The 25,636-nt window shown below is 54.6% G+C and overlaps 1 protein-coding gene and 1 long non-coding RNA gene across 7 annotated transcripts; one reads left to right on the top strand and one right to left on the bottom strand.

Annotated features, from left to right (window-relative positions):
* Positions 1 to 527: 527 nt before the first annotated feature.
* On the bottom strand, positions 528 to 6,006 carry LOC126939291 (uncharacterized). Of its 2 annotated transcripts, none has more exons than XR_007720330.1 (3): positions 5,680 to 6,006; positions 3,372 to 3,571; positions 528 to 3,135 (listed from the first exon to the last, which is right to left on the bottom strand). It is a non-coding gene; the product is annotated as an uncharacterized LOC126939291 (long non-coding RNA). The 2 variants fall into 2 exon arrangements; XR_007720331.1 differs by having other exon boundaries at positions 531 to 1,774.
* Positions 1,608 to 25,636, top strand: GPRC5C (G protein-coupled receptor class C group 5 member C). Of its 5 annotated transcripts, none has more exons than XM_050764298.1 (6): positions 1,608 to 1,646; positions 14,104 to 15,186; positions 18,156 to 18,250; positions 20,807 to 20,956; positions 22,792 to 22,884; positions 23,304 to 24,549. In XM_050764298.1, exons 2-5 carry the CDS (start codon positions 14,136 to 14,138, stop codon positions 22,849 to 22,851), a joined length of 1,356 nt encoding a protein of 451 aa, XP_050620255.1. In that variant the 5' UTR covers positions 1,608 to 1,646; positions 14,104 to 14,135; the 3' UTR covers positions 22,852 to 22,884; positions 23,304 to 24,549. The 5 variants fall into 5 exon arrangements, with proteins under 5 accessions (XP_050620255.1, XP_050620256.1, XP_050620253.1 ...); XM_050764295.1 differs by lacking the exon at positions 1,608 to 1,646 and adding an exon at positions 6,457 to 6,864; XM_050764296.1 differs by lacking the exons at positions 1,608 to 1,646; positions 22,792 to 22,884 and adding an exon at positions 6,429 to 6,864 and having other exon boundaries at positions 23,304 to 25,636.

Here is a 25,636-nt window from a genome sequence, read left to right as displayed (position 1 = left end):
AGTCTATTCCCTACAGACCTATCATAAGCGGTAAGATCTCTGTTTATAAGATACACGGGGCCGGGCGCCGTGGCTCAAGCCTGTAATCCCAGCATTTTGGGAGGCCGAGACGGGCGGATCACGAGGTCAGGAGATTGAGACCATCCTGGCTAACACAGTGAAACCCCGTCTCTACTAAAAAAAATACAAAAAACTAGCCGGGCGAGGTGGCAGGCGCCTGTAGTCCCAGCTACTCAGGAGGCTGAGGCAGGAGAATGGCATAAACCTGGGAGGCAGAGCTTGCAGTGAGCTGAGATCCGGCCACTGCACTCCAGCCCAGGCGACAGAGCGAGACTCCGTCCCAAAAAAAAAAAAAAAAAAAAGATACACGGGGCCGTGCACGGTGGCTCATGCCTGTAATTCCAGCACTTCGGGAGGCCAACGTGGGCAGATCACCAGAGGTGAGGAGTTCGAGACCAGCCTGGCCAACATAATGAAACCCTGTCTCTACTAAAAATACAAATAAATAAATAAATAAATAAATAAATAAATAAAAATTAGCTGGGTGTGGTGGCGGGCGCCTGTAATCCCAGCAACTCGGGAGGCTGAGGCAGGAGAATCACCTGAACCCAGGAGGCAGAGGTTGCAGTGAGCCAAGATCAAACCACTGTACTCTAGCCTGGGCAACAGAGTAAGACTCCATCTCAAAAAAAAAAAAAAAAAAAAAAAAAAAAAGGCAGAGCCATGTAAGAGTAGCAAATGCACACCAGTGGTGGGATCCCAGGAGAGCAGAGGGAGGAAGAGGACTACGGGGTGGCGGGCACCAGCAAAAGCTTCTGGGAGGAGCCAAGGGTTTTAAAGGGGGATGGAATCAAGGGGCCGAGGGGAGGAGAGAGGCATCCTGGATCGAGAATACAGGACATGTGAGCGAAGTCACAGGAAGGCAAGTGCGGGGGCGAGGCAGACTCACAGCAGGCTTCTCAGGCTGGAGTGACAATTTCCCGTGGGGGAACAGGAAGGAGAGGAGGCTGGAGCCAAGGCTAGGGTACCTACAGGTTGCAGAGGCCTTGAATGCCGGGCAAGGGAGCCTGGACTTTCACATAAAGGCACCAGGAGCCAGTGAAGGTGTTAGGAGTGAAAGGTGTTGGGGTGAAGTCAGTGAAGGTCCTGCCCCGATGGGGGTTTGCAGGGTGACTAGAGGAAGACTGCCACCAGAGGCCGTCAGTCTGGGGGCTGCTGTAGCCACTGCAGCAAGGCAGAAGGAATGCTTCCCCCTGACCTGCTCACGGATTGGGGTGAGATGCTTCCTGAAGGCAGGGGAACGAATTGCAGGGCTGGCTACATGTTTCTGTTTTGATTTTGATAGAGGTGGGCAGACTGAGTGGCCTGGATCCCTGGACCCTTGGCCTTGAGGTCTGGCTCTCAAGATTGGCTCAGTCTGAGGGTGGAGGCTGACCAGATCAAAGCAGCTCAGGAACCCCCGTTCTCTCCTTCCACAGGGAGTTGGTTAGTGGCTACTGAGCCCTGGGCAGGGAGGGGGATGAGGGAGGAGCAGATTTTGCAGCCATGGGGGAGGGTTCAGCATCAGGTGACATTCCGGTGGCCTCTGCCCAAGGCCTGCTTCCGGGTACACTTCCAGAGCGATCACCCATGGGCAGCCGGTTGTGGTGAGTGACTGTTTCACTCGCCTGCTCCCTGGCCCTGGTTTTCTGCTTCTTAACGGGCCCCGATGGGACCAAAGTCCTTTCAAAAAACTGGGCAGTTCCCGCTGCTCCACACAGAAAGTCCTATGAGCCTACGAGAAAAAGAGATTTGGCCAGACACGGCAGTCAGGGCAGTAACCAGTTAATATGAGCCTGGGAGCAAGGAGAGGTGAAATGCTAACTGTTTACCAGCAGCCGGCTGTGGGTTGCAGGGCACCCAGCCACCTAGCACAGGATTCCAGGCCCCAACTTGTCAGGAAGCAGGAGCCCCACCCTCAGCCCCGCGAGGGACTATTCCTCCCCCACTGGGGCCTGGCTGTTCGACCTGGGGCCCTCCACTCACCAGGCAGAGGGAGCAGGCCTTCGACTCTGTGGAGGAGGAAATGGTTCCTGTTGGAGATTCTGCAGGCTGAGACTGCAATCTAGAATTCCTGCTGCCCAGGCAAACTGGGAAGTCCCTCGAAACAACACAACTGACCTTTGGCTCTCTCTGGATAGGCCCCTCCATGCCCCAAGCCGGGGTGCCAGAGCCTCCTACCCTCACCTCTGATGCAGGGCATTGCAGCCCCAGGGGAGGCGACTTCTCCAGTAGGCACTGGGGCTTGCCTGCTTCCCAGAAAGTGGGGTACGGGAGGCAGGGTAGGGGTGGTGCTGTTTGCAAGGCTGCTGGTGTGAGGGGAAGATCAGCCGTGGCCAGCCACAGAATAACGGATATTCTACAAGCATTTACTGAAAACATTTACCCACACCCGTCTGAGTGCCAGATGCCAGGGAAAACAAGATGAGTGAGACGTGTCCCTGGCTCTCTAGAAGGGCACAGTGTAATTGGAGAAAAAACCAATTTAGAAGGCTAATTATGATACACTAGGAGAAATGATAAATAAATGAATGCGTAACAGGCTGTGGGTAAAAAGGGCAACTCACAATGGGTCTTTCGTGGGAAGGTGTGGATTGCTTCGCAAAGGAAGGAACACTGGAGCTAAGCTTTGGGGCAGGGGAGATTTTTAAAAACTTTTTATTCACACAGAAAAAGGAGGGTGAGAGGCATAAAATGTTCGAGGTGGAAGGAACATCACAGGTGAAGCCTCAGAGCATGGCATGGCAAAGCTATTCCAATCACGGTGAAACAGAACAGAAAGAATGCCAGCTTCTGCAAGAGTTGGGGTTAAAAACCATTAGGCCAGGCGCGGTGGCTCATGCCTGTAATCCCAGCACTTTGGGAGGTGAGGGAGGGAGGATTGCTTGAGCCCAGGAGTTCCAGACCAGCCTGGGCAACATAGTGAGACCCCATCTCTACAAAAAATACAAAAATTAGCCATGCATGACGATGCACTCCTATAGTCCCAGCTACTCGAGAGGCTGAGGCAGGAGGGTTACTTGGGCCTGGGAAGTTGAGGCTGCCCTGAGCCGAGATCGCAATACTGCACTCCAGCCGGGGTGACAGAGTGAGATCCTGTTTCAAAAATAATTAATTAATTAATTAAAATTTAAATTATAAATAAAAACTGGTAGACCTGTCAAGGCTTAGAGGGAATGACAATCACACCAGGAAAGCGGAGGCTGATCGCTGGCTCCCTGTGAGCACCTGGCTTGTGTGAGGAACATTCCAGACACAACTTCATTCTGGGGGTGATATCATCCAGTTTTACAGTTGAGGAAAGCAGGGCTCAGAGAGATAAGACCACTCACCCAAGTCACACAGCCGGCAGGTGGCACAGGTGTTCTCACCCCTGGGCCTTGTCAAGACCTCAGACATCTCTGAAGGAAGCTTTCCAACGAACAAAGGTGGTTTCTCACTCTGCCAGTAGGAACCCAACTCAGGTGGGGGGTGGAGGTAGTTGGGTGGTGGACACAGACATGCTTATCCACAATCCAGAATCTTTTTCTTCCTTTTTATTTCATATATTAAAAAAAAAATTAAATAGGCTAAGCACAGTGGCTCATACCTGTAATCCCAGCACTTTGGGAGGCCAAGGCAGAAAGATCGCTTGAGCTCAAGAGTTCGAGACCAGCCTGAGCAACACAGTGAGACCCCATATCATTTTCTTTTTTGTTTGTTTGTTTCAATAGAGATGAAGTCTTTGTTGCCCAGGCTGGTCTCCAACTCCTGGGCTCAAGCGATCCTCCCACCCAGGACTCCCAAAATGCTGGGTTTACAGGCGTGAGTCACTGTGCTGGGCCCCGAGATCTCTTTGAACAGTAGCACTCTTTGAACACTTCTCAGAGTGTAGTTTTTTGGTGAAAACGGAGTTCGCAATGGGTTCTACACCTACTGGGGTATTAAATTAAGGTGAAGGACATTTGGGGGCACAGAGGACCCTGTGGCTGGAGTTTTTCCGAAAGCAAAGCCACCTCCCACGAAACTTTCCTTCTAGCATCACAGGTTCGCTGTGTCCACAGCCCCCACCAGGGTCCGACTCATGGTGGAGGGGTCTCATGCCTTCTCCAACTCTTGCCTCCCCACTCTGAACCAGCACAGGCCCGTGGGATTAGAGCAGAGGCCAACAGGGACCCTGAAGGCTGAAGCCCACGTCATCCGCCCCAAAGGACTTGCTTTGTCCTTTAAAGGCAGATCCTGCCCCAGAAGTGAGATGGATTGAACACAAAAAGAGCAAACAGCTCTCAGGAAACCTCCCTACATTTCCACTGCCATCTACTATGCAGGGCTGGCGGTAGGCGGGCTCCACTGCTGGGGTGCCCAGGCCTCACATGCCCCAGCCTTTTCCCTGCCTGGGTGGGGAGGGAGGGGCCAAGAGTTGCCTTTTTGGAGAATCTAGGTAGGGAAAAGCGAGTCCCCAAGCTTGAAAATAACTTGAAACACACCTGCCAGATGCACAATTCATCTTTGGCTTCTTAAGGTCACAAGCAGTCTCGGAGACTATTTCCTTTCCACCTTCCTCTAGCTCTTATCTGGCTTTTCACATATGCTAATGAGCAGCCCCTCCCAGCACTGGTCGCCTGGTTCATGAGAACTAGTCCCAGCCCAGAGTCATGGATGCCCCTCGCTTAGGTCTGACCCGCCGTTTGCCTTTCTAGCGTGGGCACCCAACTGCTTGGACCCTACAAGCGTTTGCCTCCCTGGCATGGGGGCCTCTGAATCTTAGGGTGGGGGTGTGGAGCTACGGGAGGGAGCCCAAGAGTGAGGAACAAATCAGCAGCAGCACTGCGCCCCTCTTCTTGAAGAGACGTGAAACAATTCAGTCTCCGCCACCGCAGACCAGCCCGTGAAGGCAAGGCCAGGAAGGGATACAGGGTTCTAGAGAACCAGGGCCTCTCTGCCAGCTCCAGCCGCTAAGCAAACATTCCCTCCTGGAGTCAGAGAAGCCGGTGTGCGAGGGGAGGAACCAGCCTGAGGTTTATCGCTCCAGCAACTCCGGGTGATTCATAGAGTTTAGGCTCCCAGTTGTCTTACACCGGGGCAGGCACGCAAACAAGCAGCTCGGGAGATACCCACCCTTTTCCCTGCCCCCGCTCCTCCACCTTGCTACCCCCTAGCCCGCGACCAGCTACCTCCCCTCCCCCTCGCGGGCGCTCGGGGTTGAGCAAACACCGGCCGCCCGCCCCGCCTGCCCCGCCACCAGCTGGCTCCGACCGGCGCGCCGCTGGCGATGCCCCAGGCAACTCGGCGTCATGAGAACAGGCACCCCGAGACTCGGCGCCCTGCCCTCCCTCCGCGTCCCCAGGGGCCCGGCCAGACCTAACAACCTCTCCCTCCTCCGTGCGCCTCGGCCCCTACGAGCCTCTGGCGCGGGCTAACTAGGCCTCGCGGCCGGTCCCTGGGACGGCGCACCCCACCCGCCGCGAGGCCAGCAGCCCCGGGGGAAGGCGGCCGGAAAATCTCCTCTTGTTTACCGGGCTGGAGAAGTCCCAGCCTGGATTCGCTTCCCAATTTCTGCGGTCCACCTTCAGCAGATTCCTGGGGCCGGAGGGGAAAGGGTGGCAACCCACAGATCCACCCCGGGACAGGGAGTGGGGGTGGGGCTGGTGGGAACCTGACCTCTTGGAAAGGTCCCCCGGCTGCTGGAGGGGACGGACTCGGAGTCAGAGCCGACGTGTCCCGGAGCGCAGAGACCGAGGGGGCCGCGCTAAACACTGTACCTCGGGGAACAAAACCGTGAAGGCTAATTAGGACAAGTCGGAGCAGGGAACCGGGACGCTGGGAGGGGAGCGCGCGCTCCGAATTGGGCAGAACATGGAACGGTCTCAGGAAATCCGGGCGCGGGATAGTCGGGCCCAGGGCGACCTTTGCCCACGGTGCGGAGTGGCTCTGGACTCGGCCCACGCGTGAGAGGAGCACTTGGTAACGATCCCACGTACGCTTTGTGACCGGTGGGGGGTCCCAGAGAAGGACCGCGCGTGCAAAAGGCGAACCTCGGTGTGTCCACGTGTGCAAGCTGGGGAGGGGAGGGGACGCAGAAGGCGTGACAAAAAGACGGACTCTGTGTCTTGAGTGTGCGCCTCGCACCGGCCCGCTCCCAGCGAACTGTGCCCTAAGTGTGTCTCACGGGAGGGCCAGGACGAAGGTGACAAAGGCTAGGTGTCCCCCACGGAGACGCGTCAAGGTAGCCCCACGCGTGTCCGTACGCGCGCTCTCTGGGAGACGCGGTGGGGGGTGCGCGGGGCTGCACCCCCACACCGCTTGCCCCGGAGAAGGCCGAGCCCAGAAAGTGAGTGCGCGTGAGTGTGCGCGCGCCCGCGTGCGGGGGCGTGGCAGTCAACAGCAACAAACCACACGCCGGCAGGGCCAGAAACTCCCATCTCCCTCCCTAGCCGGAAAGTGCGAGTCGGCCCAGCCTGGAGGTGAGTCGGGGCGGGGAGGCCCGGGCAGGCTTTGTTCCTGTGTAAACGGAGCGCACGTACCTGGAGCGCGACGGGCGCCCGATAAGCGCCCTGAATGGAGGTGATGTAACGGTGATGCAGGCGCCAGCCCACCCTCGCCGACAGCAAGGAGTCCTGCCTGGGGACAGGCCCGCGCGAGAGCGAGCGACCCAGCGCGCCCGGCTCAGCCTCGGTCCCGGGGAGAGGCAGGCCCTGCGTCCCGGCCCGGGTCCCGCCATCCCAGCCAGGACCGGGCCTGGCCCAGCGCTCCGCGCCGAATCCCTCCCACCCCCGCCCGCCGCCCGCCTGGGGCTGGAGTTGGCCCCAAAGGCTGTGCAGGAGCGGGGCCCGCGGCGAGTCCCAGGTAAGGGCTGCTGCCTTCCCGCTCCGCCCTCCCTCTCCGCGGTCCGGAAGAGTCGGGTCGGGCCGGCGGGGAGTGGGCGAGGGCAGAGGCGGGGGCTGGGACATCCTGCGGGCGGGGGACGCCGCACCAACTCCGCTCGGTCGCTGAAAGTTTTCAGACCCGAGCAGGCTGGGGGCTGGGGCTGGGGAATGGGGGATGGGAGAGCCTGGCGCTGCGGCTCAGGCTGGAGGGAGGGGAAAGGACTCCACGATCGGGGTCTCCAATGGGAAACCCTCCACCGCCTGCCTCTCGGTGGGAGTCCGCGGTCACCCTCTCTTGTGGGTCGGCGTCCTCTCCGCCGCCTGCTACTGTGGATGGGGAGGGCAGGTTTCTATAGCCCTAAAAATGGGAGAGAGAGACTGGTTCCCTTGCTCCCCATTCCAGCCATCCGGGGAGCGCAGGTGTAGACCCCAGTACCGTCGACCCAAGTAGAGACGAGAGGGCTCAGAATCTCCCTGAGGGAAGTTTGGAAATTCAGACTATCAAAGCGCCTCTCCTTCTGGCAGCCTGGCCCCTAGATCCCGAACCCCCACTCCCGGCTGGCTTTTCTAGCGTCCTTTGCACCTCCATCCTCAGGCCCGCAGTGTTAGACGCAGGAAGACCCAATCACTTACAAACTCCACGACCAAGATCCTAAAGTCCAGGGGAGGAGACTGTGTTGAAGTAGGGTATTGTGCTCCCGGAGCGCCGGCCCCCCACCCCTGTGCCTTCAACTGTGACTAGGGGAGGGAGTGCCTTGGGGGCCGGGGCGCATTCCAGAGTAACATTCCAGGGCAGACCCTTGACGATTTCCACGTCTCAGAGTGCTCAGGGCATTTTGGCCCAAATGCCTGGTCTTGGTGCGGGGCAGGGATAGGAGGATAGAGGTGGGCTGTCTAGGCTGAGGTTCGAGCAACCCCTACCCTCCCCCCCGCCCACCAACCTACACACTGAGCCCACTCCTTCCAGGCACAGGCTTCTCCTGTGCGCCTTCTTATTGATGGGGTAAACGCCTGAGCGCCCTGGACAGAGGGGTGAGACCTAACCAGGGACTGGGAGAGAGGGATGGGAATGGAGGTAGGAAGGCTGTCAGTGAGGCCATTCTCTTTCCCGATAGGCTGTACAGTGTGTGGGATGGGAGGAAGGTAGGTGCTCTGTGGTATACCTGGGTGAACCTCCCTGGAGAGTGCCCTGGTTACAGCACCCTTGAAGACAGCCATTGGCCATGTGTCAGTGTTGAGCTTGGTTGGCCCTGTGACACGCTGGAGCTCTCTTTGCAGGGTGGTATCCTTTGCCCTGGTGGGTGGAGGGGGTCTCAGGCTTGTGTGTGGATGATGCTGGAGCGAGAAAGAGGGTTTTGCTCTGGAGAAGTGAGAAGGCCTGGCTGTCTCCCCTGTTACTGGATGAAGCCACTTGTTGCTGGGGGAAACCAGTCAGGGCTGTTGGGCCTCAGCCTCTGAGCCCACCAGGCCTCTGCGCCCCCTGCAGAGAGAAGGAGGGAGGAGGGAGATTCAGCAACTGGACTGGACTGATTCAGAGGAGCGCTGGGGGCCGGGTGGCTGAGCCTGGGGAAAGGCCGATTTCAGAGGCGATTAAAAATATTTGTACGACTGATTCCAGGGAAGGGAAGCAAAAGGCCCTTTTGTCCAGAAAATAATCTGAGGCTGGGGCTGGGCTTCAGCTGTGGGATCGGGGAGACTCAGGGCAGAAGGAGGTTCCCCTCCTACCCCACTCATTGTACCCTCTGAGAATCTTTAAGCAGAAGATGCAACTCCAAAATGGAGGGGGCAGCCCTGGGTACGGATCAATGCACCTGAGACCATCCAGAGGTGACTTCCAAATGCCCAGTGTGTTCAGGCACAGCACCCGCTGTGGCAGTGAATTCTAGAATTCTTGTTCACCAGCTTCAAAGACCTTCCAGCCCTGGAAGGGAGACACGGATATGATTTGAATGTTCAGGGATCAGAAGGCTCAGTCTTAGTGCGGGATCTAGGGACCCACAGGAAGCAGAAGGTTCCTCCAGGGTCCTGAGGAAAAGCCTCTGACCAGAACTGAGTCCATCTTGTCAGTCCCTTAGCCACCATCTTAAAAGTGGCATTGGGCCAGGCACGGTGGCTCACACCTGTAATCCCAGCACTTTGAGAGGCTGAAGTAGGCACATCACCTTAGGTTGGGAGTTCGAGACCAGCCTGGCCAACATAGTAAAACCCTGTCTTTATTAAAAATACAAAAAATTAGCCAGGTGTGGTGGCGGGCGCCTGTAATCCCAGCTACTTGGGAGGCTGAGGACAGGGAATTGCTTGAATTTGGCAGTTGGAGGTTGTAGTGAGCCGAGGTCACCGCCATTGCACTCCAGCCTGGGCGACAAGAGTGAAACTTTGTCTCAAAAAAAAAAAAAAAAAGGTGGCATTGGCTGAATGTGCACTCCCGGCATCAGAGGGCTGGAGCTGTGCTCTTCTGAGCTTCTCTTAACTCTCTGAGGGTCCTTGTCCTAGGCAGTAGATGAGAGCCACGCCCAGAAGGCCCAGCTTTCTCACCTGAGTCCATGAATTTCTGTCTTCCCACCTGCTCTTCCACTTCTGGGGGTACCAGAGAAATAAGGTCTTTCAGGATGGGACCAGGTTGTGTCCTCTGAGGCTATTTAGTTGCTCAGCAACTTCCTAAAAGCAGCAGCCTGGTACCCGGATGCGGTAAGGGGCAGATACAGATTCCTCTCTCATTCCCTGGAAGTTTCTATATTGAGGGGGTTGGCAGGAGAAGCAAGACTTGAAGGGTCAGGTGCAGAAGGAAGTTGCTGGTCACCAACCACAAAGTCGGGGAAATGGGAGGTGGGGGCTTGGGGACAGGGAGCTGTGATGCTTTCCTGACCCTGGCCCAAGTGCCTGTGGGCTTCTGGGAGCTGGCAGGGTACACGCAAGTATTTCTAGGGCAAGATGGATCAAGAAGAATGAGCGATATTGGTCCCTGGCTTGGTTTTCTGTAATGACATGCCTGTTAGATTTGAACTTGTAGTGTGGGCTTTAGCATCCTTTTCCCCCACCTCTGCCCGCCAACAAGTCCTTCGATTGTGTTTTGGAAACGATCTCTCAGAGCTGGCCATAATGGCTTTACCTTTGACCTTGACCTTTAACTGAGATGAATGTGCGGCCCCCCCCCCCCCAACAAACCGATTGCCTGTGCATTTTTCCCAGACTCATTTATTAAAAGTACAGCCCTGGCTATGCCCCCATCATGCTGAAAACAGCCTTCGGTGGCTGACTGTTACCTTTAGAATAATGCCCCCAGCCTTTAGAATAATGCCCCCAGCCCCACCCCTGTAGCATTTCCAATGTGTCAGCCAGCAGCTGCAGCCTCCCTTTGCAAACTCAGCTGATACTTAGCAAACTGAATTCTTTTTTCACTTGCTCTGGACTTGGGCTCAAAAGGGCTTTGATTCACACCGTCTTTTCTGCCTTACACGTCCCTCTCCTTGTTCCCTTCACCTGCTCAGCCGTTCCTCACATTCTTCAGGGCTTAGCTTCTGGGTGTCCCTGTCTCTTGGCGGTGTCTGGGACCTGGTATGTTTTTGATTAGATTCTGAGTAAAACTCTGTGGAACAGTCTTTCTCTGCTCTGCCTGTTTCTCTTCTGTGTTCCTGTAGCCCCTGTCTCTCTCCTACAGGTAAATTCCATTGTGTGGCCCTTAATCATATTCTTCCTTGTGTAATTTTTGTGAGTACCGACCTTATCTCTCCTGATAGATTTTAAATGCCATCAAATCAGGGACTATGTTCATGTTTGTATTTTCCACAGCTCTGGGAACAACAGGGCCTTTCCTTCCCAGGCACACAGTCAATATTTGCTGATTTGGAGTAATTGCCTGCTGTAAACTGGGCCCTGGCCGAGGGAGGTGGGGTGAAAAGCCCTTGTAAGTACAGGTGCCCGGAGGCTAAGTGGCAGTTCTGAGGGTTCTCTTCCCTACGTCCAGCTTCAGGCCCAAGCCCAAGTTCTGGCTGATTGGCTGTGGAGCCCAAGATGAAGTTGAACATTTAGGACCCCACAGAATGTTGTTATCCATAAATTATGTCCCGGGAGTGGCTCCATATTACTCCTTACCTTTTTTTGTTGTTGTTGTTGTTTTGTTTTGTTGAGACAGAGTCTCGCTCTGTTGCCCAGGCTGAGTGCAGTGGCGTAATCTCGGCTCTCTGCAATCTTCTGCCTCCCGGGTTCAAGTGATTCTTCTGCCTCAGCCTCCTAAGTAGCTGGGATTACAGGCACATGCCACCACGCCCGGATAATTTTTGTATTTTTAGTAGAGACGAGGTTTCAGCATGTTGGTCAGGCTGGTCTGGAACTCCTGACCTTGTGATCTGTCCTCCAAAAGTCCTGGGATTACAGGTGTGAGCCACTGTGCCCGGCCTACTCCTTACCTCTTAGCCCTCTCTTACTCCTCTTTCCAGCACTTGTAAATAAAATACAGTTGGTGCTTTATTGATTTCCAAAGTCCCCTACAGAAGCTTATTTAAGTCCTGCATTAGAAGTGAAGAGAAACTAGCTGTTACAATGCCAGTTATTTAGGAAAACAACAGTACATTTGCATGAGATGGTTAATTTTAAGAGTTACTCTTAAGCAAGCTTAATTGAAAGATGAGGTAGCTGAGATGGCTAAGACGACCTAAATATTTTCAAGTGGCCTGCAGACTGTTTGAAGGGACTTTGACAATGGATCCTCTTTATTGTGTCCATTTCACTGAATTTTATGAGTTTCATTGCCCCTGATTTAGTAAGTGTTCTTTCACATATCAATTATGGACAGAATTTTTTTTTTTTTTTTGCTTCTGTGCTGAAAAGAGGGACAATTTCTATCAACTGTGGGATTTAGGGCTTTTGTTTGCCTATTAGAAATTAAGTAGCCAGGAATGGTAGAAAACAGTAAGGAGGTAAATCGTGTATAAACAACCTCACAATCCCCCTAAGAAAGGAAGAAGGGTAGCAGCCTTACAGAATACAGTTAGATAATGCCATTCCCCTGCCAGCCACTAGTGGTCACTGTCAGACCAGGAAAGCTTTGTTGCCGTTTTCCCAGAGAGTTCCTGATGAAGCGGGGTTACAACTAGTTATTTCAACACGGGGTGACTTAAATGTGGACTACCTGCATTCATAGAATTTTGAAATGTATAACCTGCTTCTTAAAGCATTTAAGATTTCTCTCCTTTTCTTTTTTTTTTTTTTTTTTTAGTTTTCTTTCTTTTTTTGGAAACAGTCTCGCTCTGTTGCCCAGGCTGCAGCACAGTGGTGTAATCACAGCTCACTGCAACCTCGATCCCCTGGGCTCAGATGGTCCTCTGACCTCAGCCTCCCAAGTAGCTTAGACTACAGGCGCATGCCACCACACCCTGCTAATTCATATATATATGTTTTGTTTTGTTTTCTTTTGTTTTTATATGGAGTCTCACTCTATTGACCAGGTTGGAGTGCAATGGCACGATCTTGGCTCACTGCAACTTCCACCTCCCAGGCTCAAGTGATTCTCCTGCCTTAGCCTCCTGAATAGCTGGTATTATAGGCGTGCACCTCCACGCCCGGCTAATTTTTGTATTTTTAGTAGAGACAGGGTTTCACCATTTTGGCCATGCTGGTCTCAACCTCCTGACCTCAAATGATCCACCCATCTTGGCCTCCCAAAGTGCTGGGATTACAGGCATGAGCCACTGCGCCCGGCTGCTAATTTTTGTATTTTTTATAGAGATGGGGTTTCACCATGTTGCCCAGACTGGTCTCAAACTCCTGAACTCAAGCAATCTGTTCACTTTGGCCTCCCAAAGTTCTGGGATTATAGGCATGAACCACCGTGCTCAGCAGCATTTAAATTTTCAGTGTTAGGTTCCTGCAAGTGCATTTAAAACTTTCGATTGGAAAAAACTCATTGATTTGGTCTTTAATGTCTCCTAACCTGTTAAATCCATTACCTCTACTTCATGTGGGAAAATCCAATCGGTATTGGGAGCAGGGGTTTGGTTTTCTTCTCTGGCACAGATTTGTGGCATTTGGTAGAGCGGCAGTGAATAGATGGAGTGAAAATTACCTTGCTGGTGTTAATAAAAGCTAACTTTCTTGCCTTCTAGCTACGACGTCTTTTTTTTTTTTTTTTTGAGACAGAGTCTTGCTCTGTCGCCCAGGCTGGAGTGCAGTGGCACAATATCGGCTCACTGCAACCTCCGCCTCCTGGATTCACGCCATTCTCCTGCCTCAGCCTCCGGAGTAGCTGGGACTATAGGCGCTTGCCACTACGCCCAGCTAATTTTTTGTATTCTTTAGTAGAGACGGGATTTCACTGTGTTAGCCAGGATGGTCTCGATCTCCTGACCTTGTAATCCGCACGCCTCGGCCTCCTAAAGTGCTGGGATTACAGGCGTGAGCCACCGCGCCAGGCCACTACGACGTCTTAAAGTCTTCTATTAAAGATTAATTCCTTTGGGTTTTGCATTGCCCTTGCCTGGTTCTTGCTTTTAAAATGTTAATGCTCTGAAGGAAAATTTTGGCATTAAGTCATTAACTCCTTAGCTGGGGACTTTGTTTATTTTATCCTCGACTTCCGCTTCTGAGCTAGGCAAAAAATGTAGGATTCTGAAGTGGAGACTTGGCACTAAAAGTGGGAAAATGACTGTCTCTTCATTTTTCCTGGCTGTCGGTTATGCCTGATGCAGGTGCTTGTTAAGTCCTTATTGAATGAATGAATGAATGAATGAATGAATGAATGAGTGAATGCATGCATAGCTGACTGGCTATGGATTTAGGCCTTACAGGAATGGAGTTTAGGGACATAGCAGCTGACCTCCCGAAGCCTGGAAGTCCCAGGGCAGAGAGGAAGTGCTGGGTGGGTGGTATGCTTAGTCTTGACTTGTTCACAAAGCCCCTTCATCTTCCACCCTAGCCGCCAGAGCTCAGGGAATATCTGAACCCAGGTTATGGTTGGTGGAAGGGAGGGAACTGAAAATTCAATGACAGGTTTTTCCTTTGCCATGGCTAGGAATAGGGCTGACAAATGGGCTTCATCTCATTTGCCTCTCTGGCCAGTTGAAATTCCTCTCAGGAGTTCTGCGTTAAGAAGGATTCTGAGGTCCAGAGAGCCTCATGGTCAGCTAGCACTGTCTGCCTGGGTTTGGGGTGGGGAAAGCAGCACCATGTATATTGGAGTCTGACCTTGGAGGACTAATTTTGTCCCTTTTCCTTCTGTCTCTAGGGACCCAACCAGAGCCTGGCCTGGGAGCCAGGATGGCCATCCACAAAGCCTTGGTGATGTGCCTGGGACTGCCTCTCTTCCTGTTCCCAGGGGCCCGGGCCCAGAGCCATGTCCCACCCGGCTGCAGCCAAGGCCTCAACCCCCTCTACTACAATCTGTGTGACCGCTCTGGGGCGTGGGGCATCGTCCTGGAGGCTGTGGCTGGGGCGGGCGTCGTCACCACGTTTGTGCTCACCATCATCCTGGTGGCCAGCCTCCCCTTTGTGCAGGACACCAAGAAACGCAGCCTGCTGGGGACCCAGGTGTTCTTCCTTCTGGGGACCCTGGGCCTCTTCTGCCTCGTGTTTGCCTGCGTGGTGAAGCCCGACTTCTCCACCTGTGCCTCTCGGCGCTTCCTCTTTGGGGTTCTGTTCGCCATCTGCTTCTCCTGTCTGGCGGCTCACGTCTTCGCCCTCAACTTCCTGGCCCGGAAGAACCATGGGCCCCGGGGCTGGGTGATCTTCACTGTGGCTCTGCTGCTGACCCTGGTGGAGGTCATCATCAATACAGAGTGGCTGATAATCACACTGGTTCGGGGCAATGGCGACGGCGGCCCTCAGGGCAACAGCAGTGCCCACTGGGCCGTGGCCTCCCCCTGCGCCATCGCCAACATGGACTTTGTCATGGCGCTCATCTACGTTATGTTGCTGCTGCTGGGTGCCTTCCTGGGGGCCTGGCCTGCCCTGTGTGGCCACTTCAAGCGCTGGCGTAAGCACGGGATCTTCGTGCTGCTCACCACGGCCACCTCCATTGCCATATGGGTGGTGTGGATCGTCATGTATACCTACGGCAACGAGCAGCGCAACAGCCCCACCTGGGATGACCCCACGCTGGCCATCGCCCTTGCCGCCAATGCCTGGGCCTTTGTCCTCTTCTACGTCATCCCCGAGGTCTCTCAGGTGACCAAGGCCAGCCCAGAGCAAAGCTACCAGGGGGACATGTACCCCACCCGGGGCGTGGGCTATGAGACCATCCTGAAAGAGCAGAAGGGTCAGAGCATGTTTGTGGAGAACAAGGCCTTTTCCATGGATGAGCCGGCTGCAGGTGGGTCTCTGTGGATGCCCCCAGTGGCCCCTTTCTCCATCCCATGTCTTTTACTGCAGGACAGGGATCCAGTCTCTTGAGCAAAATGGAAAATTTTTGAGGTTTTCTGTAGTTTTCTGCCTAAGTGTCTCTAAATTCCATTTAATTTAAAGATCTTTTTTTTTCAGCTGGGCATGGCAGATCATGCCTGTAATCCTAGCACTTTGGGAAGCCAAGGCAGGTGGCTCACTTGAGGTCAGGAGTTTGAGACCAGCCTGACCCATATGGTGAAACCCCATCTCTACTAAAAATCCAAAAAAATTAGCTGGGTGTGCTGGTGCATGCCTGTAATCTCAGCTACTCGGGAGGCTGAGGCAGGAGTATCACTTGAACCCAGGAGGTGGAGGTTGCAATGAGCCAAAATCAAGCCACTATACTCCAGCCTGGGTGACAGAGTGAGACTCCATCTCAAAAAAAAAAAAAAAAGATTTTTTTTCTATATTCATATAATTCATGCATATATTCTCACCTTAAAATTTCAAACATTACAGATAAAATGAAAATTTCCCCAGCTGCCTTCCCAGTCCTACCCATCCCATCCTATTCCACCCCCCGAAGTGAGCGCTATTGACCGATATAATATCTATGTGCCTCCGTTTCTCCATTTGTAAAATGGGGATAATGACAGTGTCTATTTCATAGGGTTCTTGTGAAGATTAAATTCATTAGTGCTGGCTGGGCGCTGTGGCTCATTCCTGTAATCCCAGCACTTTGGGAGGCTGAGGTGAGTGGAGCTTGAGCCCAGGAGTTTGAGACCAGCCTGGACATAGTGAGACCCCGTCTCTACAGATAATTTTAAAAATTAGCCAGGTGTGGTGGTACACTCCTGGGGTCCCAGCTCCTCAGGAGGCTGAGGCAGGAGGATTGCCTGAGCCCAGGAGGTTGAGGCTTCAGTGAACCGTGATTGCACCACCACATACCAGCCTGGATGATCTCAAAAAAAAAAAAATTACTGAGTGCCTGGCCCATGAAAAGCACTCTTGAAGAATTAGCTATTTGCTGTGTGTGCGTGACTATTATTTTACATATTTTACTAATACCATCTCTCCAGAACTTGTTTTTCTATTATGTATGTATCCATAATCACCTTAGTTTTCTTTAAAAGGAAGTATTTTTCAGATAATTTTTTTTCTCTTTTCATTTTTATTTTTATTTTTTGAGACGGAGTCTTGCTCTGTCACCCAGGCTGGAGTGCGGTGGTGCGATCTTGGCTCACTGCAACCTCTGCCTCCCAGGCTCAAGAGATTCTCCTGCCTCAGCCTCCCAAGCAGCAGGGATTACAGGCGTGTACCACCACACCCGGCTAATTTTTGTAGAGACGGGGTTTCATTATGTTAGCCAGGCTGGTCTCGAACTCCTAACCTCAAGTGATCCATCTGCCTGGGCCTCCCAAAGTGCTGGGATTACAGGTTTGAGCCACTGCACCTGGCTTTTTTCTCTTTTTAATAAAAGTACTTGGGGTGCCGCGTAGTGGTCTCAGCAGCCCACTAGCATTTCCTCAGCACCTGCTCTGTGCCAGCTCCGGTGCTAATCCCCTTACCTATGTGGCCCGTTGTGCGCTTCCCACCTGCTCTTCCTCAATCTGCTGGCTGCAGCCCCTCATCTGAAAATGACCTGGAAATCTGGGGGTACCATCTCAAAGGCGTTACCCTGTCCCCAGACTGTGCTGATCTGGAGGCCTGGGGGCTTCAGACTTTCTTAACTGCCCGGTTAACAAGCACCGGCTCTGGGGTCTCTGCCGGGAGGTCAGAGTCAGGCAGTGGAAGTTCCAGAATTAGAGACATTCCTTTCTCTTCTACAAACTCTGAAATCCTCATAATCCCTGCTTTGGGGAAAGAAATGACCGTTGTCCTGCCGGGCACTTGATCTTTGATCTGCCCACCTGGGCTGAGGTGCTGACCGCAGCCCTAGGTGGTCCCTGCCACACGCACAGTGTGCGTAGGAGCACGGAATCGGCAAAACCCACCGGAGAGGCGGGGCTTATGGACAAGTGCTGGGAGGAGCCTCAGGCCCCGCCCCCACACCGAATGCCTGTCAGGGCCAAATGGTTCTCAACCTTCGGGCTGAGTTTTTATTTCCTATTTTCTTTTTTTTCTAAATGGAAAAATCAATAGAGTGAGCCCAGCCTCAGCACTTAGGAAACCCTATATAGGTTGCGGTCCCTCAGAGCTGCGGGACCGTCAGCCTTGCTGGAGCCAGACATCCGCTGTGCCGTCCTCACAGCAGGGCCTGCTCCGAGGCCCCGGGGTGGGTCAGCAGCCCTCCTCAAACACCCTGGGAGTGCCCAGCAGGGCGGAACACATCGGGAAACCAACACCCCAAAGGCACAGGGAAGTATCCCTGGAGCTAAAAATAGTTCTGGAAATTTGCCAGGGGGCTATAGGATGGGACGTGCGTGAAGGCTCCCTGGCCAGGCTCCGGGTTGGTGTAGTGGGGAAGGGGCACCCAGGTCGGCCTTGGGAGGACGTGAAGAGGCTTAGGCTGTGGGGTCTCAGATGTATTTACCCCTGCGCCTGGCAGCTGGCCCATGGTGACAGGCAGAGCTGGAGGCTGGCCATCTTGGAAGGTGGCCGAAGGTCCATGTGTCCTCTTGGCCCCTGGCCCTGGAGGGCGGATGGGGATGTGGAGGTTGCTGACAGAGCATTTTCTCAGGTGTTGGGTCAGGGGCTGGGGGGTCTACAGTGCAGGGAAGCCCAGCAGTGTTGCTCACTCCCATGCATCTGTACAAAGGGGTGCTAGGTTTGGGAGGGGGCCCCTGTGTTCACAACCTCATCCCCAACTTGGCCACTCCTGGGTTAGAGACTATGCCAGGGTTGGCCTGCCCCCTGTACCTCTTCCCTGCCCCCAGAGAGCCTTGCTTGGCTTGTGGGAGGTGGGGAAGGGAGCTGAGAGCCCTGGGATCTTCAAACTGTTCCTGCTTTTCCTTGCAGCTAAGAGGCCGGTGTCACCATACAGCGGGTACAACGGGCAGCTGCTGACCAGTGTTTACCAGCCCACCGAGATGGCCCTGATGCACAAAGTCCCAGTAAGTGGGTTCCCCAGGTCCTCATGACGCAGCTGGGCTACAGACACCAGTCTCAGCAGGCCAGCGGGAGAGGGCCATGTGGCCAGAGCTGGGTTGGGTGGAGATGGTAGGGGGAAGGCAAGCTTCTCCATCTGGTGCTTCTACCTGGGGAATCCAGAGCCCCAGTTCTTCACTTCTTTGTCCTGGAGTCAGCGTACCCACCATCTCCAGCTGCACTGCAGTGGGACCCGCCCTGTGTCACTGGAGCATTGCACACAGGCTCTGTCAGCATGCTTACAGGGAATGCTGGGTGAGCTCTCCCTGGTGGGAGCTGCCAGCTTTACCCTGGAGAGCTTGTGGAGGGACAAAGGAGGGTCTCAGCCAGGTGTTTGCAAAATGGATCAGGGTCCAAATGTTGCAGGTCTGGATAGGTGTTTACTTCTCAACCACAGCTGTGCCAAGGGGGCCCATGACTCCCCTCCCGCTCCGGCAGGGAGCAAGTCTCGACCTTACACCTCCCCTGGGTTCTGGAAACTAGATGCTCCATTAGCCAGGGGAGGGGATGGGAGCAGGAAGACAGTGGGTTGGATTCTACTCGCTCCTGTATGTGTTCCTCCTCCCGGCTGGCAGAGGCTGTGGGGAGAGGTCAGTGACCCGTCTTGGCAGGACACTGGGAACAGGAAGCAAGGAGGTCAGCCGGGTGGCGTTCTCATCCCCCTCCCCGCCCTCTCTGTGAGAGCCGCAGGGCAGGGGGAGGCGAGTGTGGCTGAAGCCTCCAGTCCCAGTGCCTCCCCTCTCCCTGAGCCTGAACCTGAGCCTGGGCAGAGGAGAGTTTCCGGAGGACCAGGAGTGGAGGCTGCGGGCCGCCAGCTCTGGTGGGGAGTGGGCAGCCACAGGAGCTTTTCCTGAGTAGCTTCCCTCACTGTTGTTGTGCGTCACTCCCCAGCACCTTTGGAGTCCGCTTCCTGGGGGATGATCTGGATGAACAGGGATATTTTATCTGACCGGTTCTCAAAACATGGTACCCGGACCACCAGCATTAGCCTCACCTGGGAGCCTGCTAAAAGTGCAAAGGGGGCCAGGTGCAGTGGTTCACATCTGTAATCCCAGCACTTTGGGAGGCTGAGCAGGTGGATCACCTGAGGTCAGGAGTTTGAGACCAGGCTGGCCAACATGCCAAAACTTCATCTCTACTAAAAACACAAAAATTAGCCAGGCATAGTGGCACATGCCTGTGGTCCTAGCTACTGGGGAAGCTGAGGCCAGAGGATCCCTTGAACCCAGGAGGCGGAGGTTGCTGTGAGCCGAGATTGTACCACTGCACTCCAGCCTGGACAACACAGTGAGACTCTGTCTCAAAAAATAAATAAATAAGAAATAAAAAAAATAAAAGTGCAGATGGGACGGGGCCAGAGCTGGGATGTTAGCATCCCTTCAGAGCATCGGCACCATGGGGGTACTACTCAGCACAGATCCGCAAGCCCTGCTTTCAGCACTCCCTCCCCCAGCCCCAGTTGTTGCCAGCTGCGTGGGGCCCACTGTGTAGGGTTCGGCTATGAGTCGGTGAGGCTTATCAAGCAGTGTAGGTGATTCCAGTGCATACTCATTCGTGGATTGGGGCCACGGATGTAGATGTTCCAGGGGCCACGTGGACAGGGGCCACTGCAGACAGGGCTGAGGATCCTCCTGAGCCTGATTGACTTGAAGGCTGGTTTGGGGCCTGGGAGCTACAGAGATTTGGTGGCAGCTCTTTCCCATAGGGCTAAGACAGATGGGGCCAGGAATTCACCTTCCCTCCAGCATGGGAGCCAGAACAGGTACCTCAGGACCCTCTTCACCCCACAGCTGGTGTCTCTCACCCACATGGGAGCAAGACCCAGCGCCAGGCAGAGAATTCAGGTTTCAAGACTCCAAATCAGGGCGGGATGCAGTAGCTCAGGCCTTTAATCCCAGTGCTTTGGGAGAGTGACATGGGAGAACTGCTTGAGGCAAGGGGTTCGAGAGCAGCCCTGGCAACGTAGTGAGACCCCCTCAATCTCTACAAAAAAAAAAAAAAAGACACTAAATCAGACCGGCCAGCCTAGATGCCTAGAGAGATGTGTGGGCACAGCCAGAGCCATGTCCTCGGCCAGGGGAGCCGGCAGCTGTGATGCTGGGGGTATGGTAGTGACAGGCGGTAGACTCGGGGTAAGATTCTTGGAGGAAGGGGCCTGGGAGCTGTACCAGACAGGTAATAGCAGCTCTATGTGGCTGACCCTCCACTGGCCCTAGCATTTCCCTAAACAATTAGAAGCGGGAGGGGGCTTGAGAAGAAGACCCCCCTCTGTGAAGCCCCAGCACCATCCAAGGTCACCAGGGGCCTTGTTCCCATGCCCAGAGGCAGGGCAAGATAAGGGGCTCAGGTCTGGCTGTCCCAGGCCGTCCCTGGGGCCCAGCCAGAGGGGGCAGAGGGGCCGAGGGGGGAGTCGGGGGGGATCTGGCAGGCCCAGCCCTGCAGGAAGTGAGTGTTTGTGCATCCGCCCCGGTGGAACCTGGCTCCTGATCCCCGACTGTGAGACCGCCTGTTCTTCCTTCCAGTCCGAAGGAGCTTACGACGTCATCCTCCCACGGGCCACCGCCAACAGCCAGGTGATGGGCAGTGCCAACTCGACCCTGCGGGCTGAAGACATGTACTCGGCCCAGAGCCACCAGGCGGCCACACCGCTGAAAGACGGCAAGAACTCTCAGGTCTTTAGAAACCCCTATGTGTGGGACTGAGTCAGCAGTGGCCAGGAGAGGCGGGCGGATTTGGGGAGGGCCCTGAGGACCTGGCCCCAGGCAAGGGACTCTTCAGGCTCCTCCTCCCACTGGCAGGCTCAGCAACATGTGCCCCAGAGCTAGAAGGGCCTCCCTCTCTGCCAGTGTTCCGGTGGGTGTCCTGGGTGTCCTCGCCCACTCCTCAGTGTTTGTGGAGTCGAGGAGCCAACCCTGGCCTCCTGCCAGGGTCACCTCCGCGGTCACACTCCAGCCAAATAGTGTTCTCGGGGTGGTGGCCGGGCAGCGCCTATGTTTCTCTGGAGATTCCTGCAACCTCAAGAGACTTCTCAGGCGCTCAGGCCTGGATCATGCTCCTCTGTGAGGAACAAGGGTGCCTAATAAAAACATTTCTGCTTTATTAACTCTCGCTTTGGGATTGTGGTTTCTGAGCTGGGCTCCTGGTTTCTGATGAACTTCTCCTCCTCCATGGCCTGTGGGTGACTTCTCTTTCTTCCCTCCAAATCCAGCTCATATTTAAAGCTGCTGCAGATTTTTCCTGTGCAATTAAGTAGCTGATGCCTCTCCCCAGTGAGGGGTTCTTTAGCAGGTCCTCTGTCTGTATTGTGTGCAATCAGAAGAATGAACACCCAGGCTCAGTGTGTGCCTAGGATGCAGTCCTACACCCGGGCTTGTCTGAGGTCAGGCAGCTTTCCTCTGGGAACCCCCCTTCAGTGGCTGCAGGGACAGGACTGGGAAGGTGGGCCTTGAGCAGGTGGCTCTGCGTATAAGGGAAGATGAACTAATTTCAGCTTCTCCTGGGATGAATAACAGTGAAGATCCCATAGCGGACAAAGTGGAGACTCATTCTGCTCCATGCTTTGAGATCACACCGTGTGATACGTGCAAAGGAATGGCCTAGAGAGGGTTAGGAATTGTTTACAAATGGGTTGACAGAAGTGCAAAGGGTTGGGCCAGGTCCCGGTTGGGTTCAATCCTGAGCGGTCATTAAAATGTCCATTTGTGCAGGGCGGGATGGCTCAAGCCTGTAATTCCAGCACTTTGGGAGGCCAAGGTGGGAGGATCGCTTGAGCCCAGGAGTTCCAGACTAGCCTGGGTAACATAGTGAGACCCTGTTTCTACCAAAAAAAAAAAAAAGTGTTTTAATTAGCCAGGCATTAGTCCCAGCTACTCACGGGGCTGAGGTGGGAGGATCTCCTAAGCCCAGGAGGTCGAGGTTGTAGTGAGCTGTGATTGCACCATTGCACTCCTGTGTGGGCAACAGAGCGAGACTCTGTCTCAAAAAAAGAAAGTCAGTTTGCTCAGTACTTTATACTAAGCAAAAGCCTTTCCTCAGCAGCTCATTTTTTTTTTAATTTAATTTAATTTTTTTTTTTTTTTTTTTTTTTGAGACAGAGTCTTGGTCTGTTGCCCAGGCTGGAGTGCAGTGGCGCAATCTCAGCTCACTGCAACCTCCGCCTCCCAGGTTCAAGTGATTCTCCTGCCTCAGCCTCTTGAGTAGTTGGGATGACAGACATGTGCCACCACTAACTTTTTGTATTTTTAGTAGAGACAGGGTTTCACCATGTTGCCCAGGCTGGTCTTGAATTCCTGGCCTCAAGTGACCTGCCCACCTCAGCCTCCCGAAGTGCTAGGGTTACAGGCACGAGCCACCTCACCCAGCCCATCAGCTCATTTTAATCCCCAAGGCTGCCCTGGAAGGTGGGCAGGACTAGTATGCTCTCCCTTTTCCCGACTCAAAATCGCAGAACTGTACCATTTTGGGGTGAGACAGGGCCTCAGAGTGGTCACACTGCCCCCTTTTACAGGTAAGCGAACTGACCCAGAGAGGTCAGGCCAACCCCAACCAGGTTTTCCTCAGACTCTGACGTCCAGCAGCCTTTCTCCGTGGCCCACCCTGGGTAAGCCAGTCCAGTGGGTGGCACTTCCAGCTGTGAGGATGAGACAGCAGGGTCCGACCTTTGGACGCTGCTCAAGGCCTTGCCGGGGGCTGCCAGGCCTGCCCCGGGGAGCCTGCTCCTCTCAGGCTTGGGAATGTTTCTCCCCAACTAGTCAGAAGCTATTTTCTGATACCGGTTGTAGGGGAAAAACTGTTTTTGTTGAAAGGGAGAGAAAAGTTGCTGGGGGAGAAAAAAAAAACCAACTTGAAAGGGAGAGAAAGGTTGCTGGAAAAAAAAATAAACTTCTCCCAAACTTCTCCTTCTGTGCTCAGATTGCATCAGCCTCCTGGGGACTGAAACACTATTTTTAAGTAAAAACTAGTGCTTGGGCCCTCCGCGGTAGAGTCCCCTTTGACTCTTGTTCTTTCTGGTCACTTTAGGCTCAGTCCCCGCAAAGTAAAACGAGATGGTAGAAGCCCTCTTCCCGGGACCGCACGGCATCCTGATCCTCATTCCTCTGTACCCAGGCTGGGCTGGGCCCAGCACCTTTCCTGTCCTTGTCATTGGAGCTGGGAGGGGCCAGAGGCCACCGACCTGAAGCAGTGGACCAAGTGGGCCCTCATGAAGCCCTGAGTGTGTGACTGGAGCGCCTAGGGCCACCTCCCTTTCCTGCCCAGCCCATCTTCCTGGTTCCCAGGTGGCTGCAGCTGCAAGGAGCTGTCCGCAGGCCCCCAGGCTGCCTCCAACTCCCCTCTTGACACCCCCTGCCCCTCACCAAATCATAGCCCCTGTGTCCCCAGGCTGTGGTTCTTCAGATTGCCATCCTCCCCTCTGTGAACAACGGGCCTCAGTGCGCCGTCTTGACTCTGGACCTTCCTGGCCCTGCCATCTTGGTGTCCGGCACTGGCTTGTCTCGCCCTCTGCCTAGATGGATCTCCTCCATGAGTCTTTGAGGCCAAGCCAGGGCAGCAGTTGGCCCTTGTCCTTCTCACCAGGGCCTCCTGCCACCACCTGGACTGTGGAAGGCCACTGAGATGGGGGCAGAGCTCAGCCCGAGGCTTGGGCACACTGCTTCTCTCCACGGCCTATGGGTCCCGGATCTGAACCCACTTGAGAGCCACTTGAGAGCCCCTGAGCCATCCCCATCTTCCACGAAGCGGGTCCCACCAGCAAGCCAGGGCCAGCCCTGCCTGAGCTCTGCCCCCAGTGCCCCTCACCGTCTGGGACGAGGATGAGCATGCTGGGATGAGGGCTCTCTTTATCCAGCAGTACCTCATGGACAGCTCACTAAGGAGTTGGGAATGGCAGGCCACCCTGGCATCTGGGGTTCAAGGTGGCTCCTGTGGCAGGAACAGGTGTCCGTGACCCTGATTACCTTTATCTCACAGGTTCTGGGAATGCAGTAGGGGCCTGCTGTGGCTATTCCAACATCTCTGGTCAGGGCCTGGAAGTACCCTTAGGACACGTGGGGTTGGGGTTCAGACTGCATTCTCAGGGACCAGTGGAGAGCCCTGGACCAGATGAACTGGAGTCTAGGCCTCTCTCGTGACTGGGACTTGTGGGACGTGGGAGGCCCATGAGACCCAGGACTAAAGATGATGCTATTTCCTGATGGGCAGATATGTAAGTAGGTAAGTGGGATCCTCAGGTAAGTGGGATCCAGGACTAACGACTGCTATTTCCTGATGGGCAGATGTGTTGAGTTTCTACCTCATCTTGAGCAGCACCTGGATGTGCTGGCGCCGGTTCATCACTGGAGGAGCCTCTTCTGTTCTGAGCCCTCAGACATGCTCCAGAGGATCCTGACGGTCACCCAGTGAAGAGGGTGCCTTCTCAGGACCTCCATGGTGCTGGCACCGAGGATGGAGATGGGCACAGCTCCAGGCTTGTGGAAATGAGCTCTCTATAGCATTGTCTTCCTGGGGTTTTTCCTGCCCTTATCCAAGGTGGGCCCTAGAGCTCAGTCCCCAGCCCAGCAGCACCTCTGGGTGCCAGGGTGGAGGGTGACGACCAGAGCAGCTCTCTGGGGGGGGGGTGCCCTGTAGTCCGTCCCACAGCCCTCCGGTGCTACTCCCATCCCCAGCAGCCTGTGCCTTTGTCACTGGCGTACTTTTCCAGAGCTAAATTGGGCGCGCAATCCCTGCAGAGTAGGACTGCAGCCCTGACTGTGGCCCCTGGCCTGTCTTTGTTGCTTGCTGAAGTCCATGAACAGAGTGTTGTTTCCCTCCAGTGGAAGGGAAGCAGGGAGCTCTGTGGACTTCACACTGCGCTTGGTCTAGCTTAGCAGCCCCGAGATCCCTTAGTGAATCGAGGCGCTGTGTTGCTTTCCTATGTGATAATTTCAAAGGAGTCCCTGGCAGTGCCTGTTGCCCAGAGGCTGCAGTCTCCAGTGGACGCAGGTTTGTGTATAGCCTGAGTCCTCTGGGGGCTCAGCTCGTGAGGCTCAGGGTGGGATGGGCTCCTAAAAGATGCAGGCCTGCCTGTATTCAGGAGTACCCACCGGCCCTGCTTACTCCTGCCCGGGCCAAGTGGAGAAGTTGTTAGATGAGTTCTTAGGAGGAGAGAGGTGGCTTCTTTGAGGTGGTCGAGTGGCATCACAAACAAGCATTGAATGGAAGAAAACTGGAAGAGGCAGAGCCTATCGCAGATTCACCATCATCCAGCCAACACCGTGGGAAATCTCACACCCACCACTGTCAAACCGAGGACTTTGGACTTCCTAACTGCTCAGAATTAAATGACCTTACCCTCTGTGGGTGAGGGCTTACTGCCA

This window comes from Macaca thibetana, chromosome 16 (assembly GCF_024542745.1).
Source record: "Macaca thibetana thibetana isolate TM-01 chromosome 16, ASM2454274v1, whole genome shotgun sequence".
NCBI lineage: Eukaryota > Metazoa > Chordata > Mammalia > Primates > Cercopithecidae > Macaca > Macaca thibetana.
Note: the sequence above shows the minus strand (reverse complement) of the source record. Positions and strands in the feature narration are given on the sequence as shown.